This window comes from Lactuca sativa, chromosome 5, assembly GCF_002870075.4.
Source record: "Lactuca sativa cultivar Salinas chromosome 5, Lsat_Salinas_v11, whole genome shotgun sequence".
Taxonomy (NCBI): Eukaryota; Viridiplantae; Streptophyta; class Magnoliopsida; order Asterales; family Asteraceae; genus Lactuca; species Lactuca sativa.
In genome coordinates, this window is record NC_056627.2 from 305,178,262 (window position 1) to 305,185,715 (window position 7,454).

A 7,454-nucleotide genomic window follows, 5' to 3' on the forward strand; every position below is an offset into this window, starting at 1 on the left:
GCTCAACAATCACTTGCTCATTTTCAACACGTTCTCGAATGAAATGGAATCGAGTGTGAATGTGCTTGCTTCTTCCATGAAAGACAGGATTCTTTGACAATGCTATTGCTGATTTGTTGTCTATGCGAATCAGCACCTTCTGTTTCTTCATTCCTGTCAGCTCAGCCAATAACTCCCTTAACCAAACCACCTGACACGCAGCTGCAGTAGCTGCCATGAACTCTGCTTCACATGATGACAATGCTACTGTATCTTGCTTTTGGGAGCACCAAGTGATAGGTGAGTCACAAAGGTAGAAGACATGCCCTGTTGTACTTCTGCCATCATCAATATCCACATTGTGACTACTATCACTGTAACCTATCAAGCTCATATTTTTACTTCGTTTGTATACAATCCCAAAAGATGGAGTACCATGCAAGTAACGAAGAATTTGCTTAATAGCGCGTGCATGAGATTCTCTTGGGCTTTGCATATAACGACTAACTACTCCAACCGAATATGCTAAATCTGGACGCGTGTGTAAGAGATATCGTAAGCAACCTACTATTTTTCGATAATAGGTAGCTTCAACTTCTGGTTCATCTTCAGCTTTTGACAACTTTAGTCCTGGCTCCATCGGACATTGAGTTGCATTACACTCTTGCATGCCTGCCTCTTTTAGAATCTTCATAGCATAACTCTCTTGCTTCACCTTTACACAACCATTTTCTTGCAATACTTCAATACCCAAGTAGCAAGTCAGTTCACCAAGGTCTGACATTTCAAACTGTAATGCCATTAGTCTCTTGAATTGGTTTATAAACTCTAATCTTGTTCCCGTTACGAACAAATCATCTACATAAACCGCAACTATTATGTACTCTCCATTTGCAACCTTTCTATAAACTGCATTTTCTTGCATGCACCGTTTAAAACCCATATTTTTCAACGTGTTATTAAGCTTCAAATTCCATGCTCTCGGAGATTGTCGGAGACCGTACAAAGCTTTTGCCAATTTGTATACTTTTGTTTCTTCACCTTGCTTCACGAAACCTTCCAGTTGGCAAACGTACACTTCTTCCTTTAAATCTCCATATAAAAATGCAGTTTTTACATCTAAGTGATGAATCTTCCACCCGTTCCCGGCTGCGAGAGCAATCAATAATCTTATTGTCTCGAGTCGAGCTACTGGCGCGAATACTTCATCAAAATCAATGCCTTGCTCTTGTACATAGCCTTTTGCTACTAGACGCGCTTTGTACCTTGTAATCACACCATTTGTATTTCTTTTAATTTTATACAACCATCTTAACCCGATAGGCTTAATATCTTTAGGCGGAGGAACTAATTTCCAAGTATTATTTTTCTCGATGGAGTCAATTTCGGCCTTCATTGCATCGAGCCAATTCTTGTTCACTTTGGCTTCCTTAAAGTTCTTCGGTTCTTCATCGAATGACAACATTAAATGATCCACATCTAGCTCGTAGTCATTTAATCTTCTTGGCAACACTGAAGTTCGAGTGGACCGCCGAAGTGGGACAAAACTTGCATCATTATTTTGATCATCAACAGGTTGTGATGGGCTGCCATCATCACTATAAGTGTCATTGGTTTGAGCGGTTTGTGCCGGATCAGTGAACTGTTCGGTTTCTGTTGCAGTTGGGCTCGAACCACCATTATCTTGGGTTGCTTGACCATTACTCCACAAGACCGTAAATGTACCCGGTCCATTTCCATCTTGATTTTTGGGTTCATTATTCCATTGCCATGTCTTATTTTCATCACACATTACATGGGCACTAATAATAATTTTATTTTCTCGCGGGTTATATAACCGAAATCCTCCCAAATTGGGTTCCTTTCCAAAATATACCAACGGTCGTGACCTATCATCAAGCTTCTTCAAGTGTTTAGAGACTACTCTTTCATATGCAACACAACCAAATACTTTCAAGTCTTCAAGATTTGGTTTTTCACCATAAAATTTCTCGAATGGTGTAGCACCTATCAATGCTCGAGTAGGTGTACGATTTATGATAAACGTTGCATGTCGTACCGCTTCGCCCCAAAAGTGGTTTGGAATATCTTTTGCTTTCATTAGGCACCGTGTCATCTCAAGTAGCGTCCGATTTCTCTGTTCGACTATACCGTTTTGTTGAGGTGCATAAGGAGCCGTCAACATACGTGAAATCCCTTCTTCATCACAAAAACGATTCAACTCGGTTGATGTGAATTCTCCACCTCTATCCGTATGGAAAGTCTTGATCTCTTTACCGGTTCGTTTTTCAATTGATATCTTGAATCTTTTAATAATCCCGGATGCATCACTTTTGTGCTTCAAAAGAAAAGACCACATATATCTAGAATAATCATCAATAAGAACTAGAATATAAATATTACCCGCTTGGGTGGGGGGATCAACCGGTCCACAAATATCTCCATGCACCATCTCGAGAATATCTGTAGCTCTATAATTAGTTTTCTTTGCAGACGACTGCTTTGTTTGTTTTCCAAACATGCAAGATTCACAAAGTTTGTCTTGATGTTGGATTGCCGGTATCCCTTTAGCTAGCTTGTGCATCAAGTTTATCGCGCCAAAATTAATGTGGCCAAGTCACGCGTGCCATAACCAAGCTTCATCATTAAACTTGGCTTGTAAGCAATGTGGTTTTCCAACTTTTAACTTTATTTTATAGAGTCGGTTTGCACTTCTCGGGACTTTCATAAGTAATCTTCCGTCTCCATCTCTCATGGTTAGGAAATCACCTCGCATCCGAATATCACAACCAGCTATTGTAGATTGCCCGAGGCTAATAACATTGCTACGAAGTGATGGGATATAATAAATATCTTTCATTAATTTTTGCTCACCACTTTTCCCTTCGAACAAAATTGACCCTTTTCCTTTAATGCTAACACACGATCCATCTCCAAATCTCACTCTACCCGTTATGTTTTTATTTAATTCAGAAAAATAAGAGTAGTTTCCGGTCATGTGGTTACTCGCACCATTATCTAAGTACCAAATTCCGTCTTCATCGGCATTTGCTTCAACTTTTGGAGGGATATATTTGTCTTCATTCAAGAACACCGTTTCTTGAATTGTATTCATCATAAAGAACGTTCCTTCTTCATGATTTGTATTTCCTTCGTGTGTCTGATTAAGGTTAGCCTCATGATTTTTTATTCGGTCCGGGCATCTTGAAGCAAAGTGACCATACTTGTCACACCGGTAACATTGAATATTTGAGAGAGCTCTTTGCTCGCGTTGTTTTCCTTTTTGCTTTTGATCTTCACAATTTTTAGAGGATTTCGAGTGACCGTGATTTTGGGTATTACCCCGACCACGTCCACCGCCACGTCCACCACCTCGTCCTCTTCCTCGGTTATTTGAACCCCGACCTCTACCTCTTGATGAATCAGTGTTTCTGTTGGATGATTCGGTTTTGGAATAAAGTAATTTATTTTGAGTCTCGATTACTTTGTCTTCACCCTTGATTCTTTCTTCATAAGCTTTTAAGTGACCAACCACGTCTTCAAAGCCAATCGTTTTAAGGTCCAAAACTTGTTCAAGGGCTGCAACTATGTGGACAAACCGCCTAGGGAGGCTCGTAAGAAACTTCTTCGCAAGCTTTTGTTCGGTCATGACCTCTCCTAGTGAAGCGGATTTTGAAGCAATCCCGGATAATTTAGCAGCGAACTCGTCTATCGTACTAGTATCACTCATCTTTAAATTTTCGAATTCCGTGATTAGAGTTTGGAGTTGGGCTTCCTTCACACGATCAGCTCCTAGGTTACGAGTTTTAATCGCTTCCCACATCTCTTTTCCGGTTTTCAAATTACCGATTTGAAGGATTAAATCCTCTGGAATCGATTGAAACAACAATCCTTTCACGATGTTGTTTTTCTTCACATCATCTAGTTCGGGATCAATTACATCCCAAACGCCATGAATCCCGAGTAGCACCTCCATGCGCATCCTCCAAATTGTGTAGTTCGTCAATGTCAAAGTCGGACATTGGAACGTGAACGACATATGTTCCTTAGCCGGGGGTTAGGACGATTCTCCTCCCAACATCTCGGTTCAATTTCTGATTACTCCACACAAATAAAAAAAATTGATTTGTTTTTTTTTTTTTAATAAAATGATTTTTTTTTTCGAAAAATAAATTCTCACGTGAATTGAATTAATGGTAATTGCTCCTTTAATTCAAAGTTCGACAAATTTGGGCCAATTAGAATAAGCCAAACACGAATGAGAATAAGGCCCAAAGTCAAACAAAAAAACACGTTCTTTAGGGCAAAAGACGCCTTCTTCACCGATCTGTTGCAGGTTCTCGATCTCTACAAGCAGGACCACACCACACGAGGCAGACGCACGTAGACGATTTCACAGCAAGAACACCGAGTAGCGGTCGATTACTCTTGCTCCTTGTATGTCACAGGCTTACGAAAACAGCAAGGCTGTTACACTCGTAACTCTCCACACGAACAGAACTACTGCTTCAAACTCAAGCAGAAGAATTCGTAGATGGTGTTCACCACAGTAGAAATTCACAACACAAGCTCCTTCTATCCCTTTTAAAGAGGTAATTGCATAAACTCGCAAACTTTATTATTGAAGAAAACTATCTCAAAAACTCCAATTCCACTATTACAGGATCCTATCAGGCATCTATATATACCGAACAAAACACATCAGTATAAGCCTAGGAAACTGAAAGTAAACATCTAATACTTTCCATATAAAATAGTCCTTATTACTCAAGGAACCTATGAAACCTTGAACAACACTCCAAGGTACTTGGACAACACTCCAAGTTATCGCCATCTGGGTCAGAACACGCAATGCTCCCATATCTGAATCAGATATTCGCCAACATGTATGACCTACACAACACGAAAACATTGCTATCGTTTAGCAGCACAACATGACAACATTGCTAGTGCTTGGCAGCACAACATGATAGCACCGTTTGGAATAACAACCTAGCCGCCTGGCTAGTTGGTTGGGAACTAGGCTATCATAAGGCATGGCCTACTTGTCTCTTGATATAGTTTTATAAAGAGAACATTGCATCCCCTATAAGGGGGATCTTTCACCCTTATATATGAGCCTCCAATACACATACACATACACTCCCCTCCTCACCAAGATGGATCTGATAAGCAATGAGAAACCATCTCATTTCATACATCGATCTAACTTGATCATCAAAGCCTGATCTAGGGCACAATCCTTGAACGTTTCTAACAGTTTTATTTTCTGATGACAACTCGGTATCTCGTCAGGAACTCGCCAACGACACCACTCCAGATCTACGATCTGGATCGGTAAACATGATTTTTTTTAATTGACAAAACTATGATCACTGACATTAAAATGAGCCCATGACTATTGATTGTCAAAACAACTTGATCAAATTTGAGCTTTTCGTAACTAAAATCATAGTCAAATTAAGAGGTGTCATAGAACTACTGAATTGTGATGTTTTTTGGGATATGATGACAACACCATGATGATAATCCACCAAATGAGAAGACATAGGAAATACTAGCTATCCGGGAAAGATAGCGAAGAAACTACAGAGCAGACGACACAAAAGATCTGATCAGAAACATGATGAATCTTAGCTTCTCGGTAGACGATCCATGACCAACAAATTGGAATAGGAATGAATTGTTGGTTATCCAGACACATATATGCAAATGCGATAATCCACAGAGTATAGGCAGATACCGGGAGTTCATCCGATATAATCTACATACATTTTTTCAAACAACTACCCATGGAACGGAAAGAGAAGATGGATAGGCTTTGCCTGGCACAACATATGACCACTAGGAACGATGCAGTTACCCCTTTCTCTTCATGGCCATGATGGAAAAAAGAAGAAAACAATATTAATATAGTCTGTAGTGGTGTGTAACTCAGTGGAGCACAATATTATCTTAAGAAGGACAATGTTGTTGCGATTTGGGGCCGTAGCATCAATGGTACACGGAATAGTTAAATTCAACCCATCAATAATGGTCGATGAGACTCCGACAAGACATCGATGTTATCAAATCATGGAAGTTCCAGATATTACCAAAGGCACCAAGAGAAAACAATACATACATCCAAAGGAAAAAGAAACCAGCAACAATGATTACCCTAATCATCTAATACGAATCGGGACAGATTTTCAGGCTATAATACGACAAAAGTTAGTAGCATTACTGAAAAGATACACACAATTTTTCGCATGGAAGCCGACAGACATGGTGGGAGTAGATAGTTATATAATTGAACATGGATTCAACATAAAACAAGGAGCTAGTAGCATAAAACAAAAGAAGTGAGGACAAGATCAATGAGAAAGGAATAGGGCAATCAACATGGAAGTCGCCAAACTAGTCAATGCAGGTATTCTACATGAAACCTTTTTCCCAACAATGATTGCCAATCTAGTAGTGGTTAAAAAAAAGGGATGGAAGTTAGAGTCTGTGCATAGATTATTCAGATCTAAGCACGGTGTGTCTTAAAGATTCGTACCCACTACCTAAGGTCGAGTTATTACAAGGCTTCCAATGGGAGTGTTTCCTAGACGCGAATAAAGGCTATCACCAAGTATTAATGAAGAATGAGGATGAGGAAAAAATGTCGTTCTATTCCGATCACGACATGTTTTGCTACACAAAAATGCCCTTTGGGCTAAAGAATGCCAGAGCAACCTATCAACGCCTGGTAGATAAAGTTTTCAAGGATCAGATAGGAGAAACATAGAAGTTTACGTAGAAGACATGATAATCAAAAGCCGAAGCGACACAAAATTACTCAAATAAGTTAAAGAAACACTCCAGGCGTTAGAGAAAACCCACATGAAGTTAAATCCAACCAAATGCACATTCGGCGTACAGGAGGGCAGGTTCTTGAGATACTACATAACAAATGAAGGAATACAACCGAATCCAGACAAAGTAAAGGAATTTATTGGCACGACAGAACCAAGAAGTTTAAAGGTTATGCAAGCATTAAAGGAAACAATCACAGCGTTGGAGCGTTTCATCGCATTGTCTGTTGACTAGGATATGCCATTGATTCAAACATTGAAGGGTTGTATGGACTAACATAACTTCTGCTGGACACAACAAGCAGAACGCGCTCTTCATGAACTAAAGAAATCACTTCAGCAGCTGCCAACCCTCGCCAATCCCATTTCAGGAGAGATGTTATCGATGTAGTTATCAACAACTAAAGAGGCTATATCAGTGGTAGTAATGGTAGAAAAATATGAGAAACAATTTCTAATATACTTTACCATCAAATCTCTACAAGGAGTAGAAACTTAACATTGAATATTAATATTTCCATGAAATAAATAATTTCCAATTAATTACAAGAATTATATTTATTTATCAAGGATCAAATACTTATATATAATATAATTGCATCAATTTGTTGTTAGTATGACCCTTTAGGATCATAT

The 7,454-nt window shown here is 39.2% G+C and overlaps 1 protein-coding gene across 1 annotated transcript; it reads right to left on the reverse strand.

Moving 5' to 3' along the window:
• Nucleotides 1-2,596: 2,596 nt before the first annotated feature.
• LOC128126064 (uncharacterized) lies at nt 2,597-4,018 on the reverse strand. The gene has a single exon (XM_052763789.1). The coding sequence runs from the start codon at nt 4,016-4,018 to the stop codon at nt 2,597-2,599; it is 1,422 nt and encodes a 473-aa protein (XP_052619749.1).
• Between the last annotated feature and the right edge of the window lie 3,436 nt (nt 4,019-7,454).

Bases quoted from the DNA above. Each gene is read 5' to 3' on its own strand.
- LOC128126064 (XM_052763789.1), bottom strand. From the start codon at position 4,018: ATGTCGTTCACGTTCCAATGTCCGACTTTGACATTGACGAACTACACA.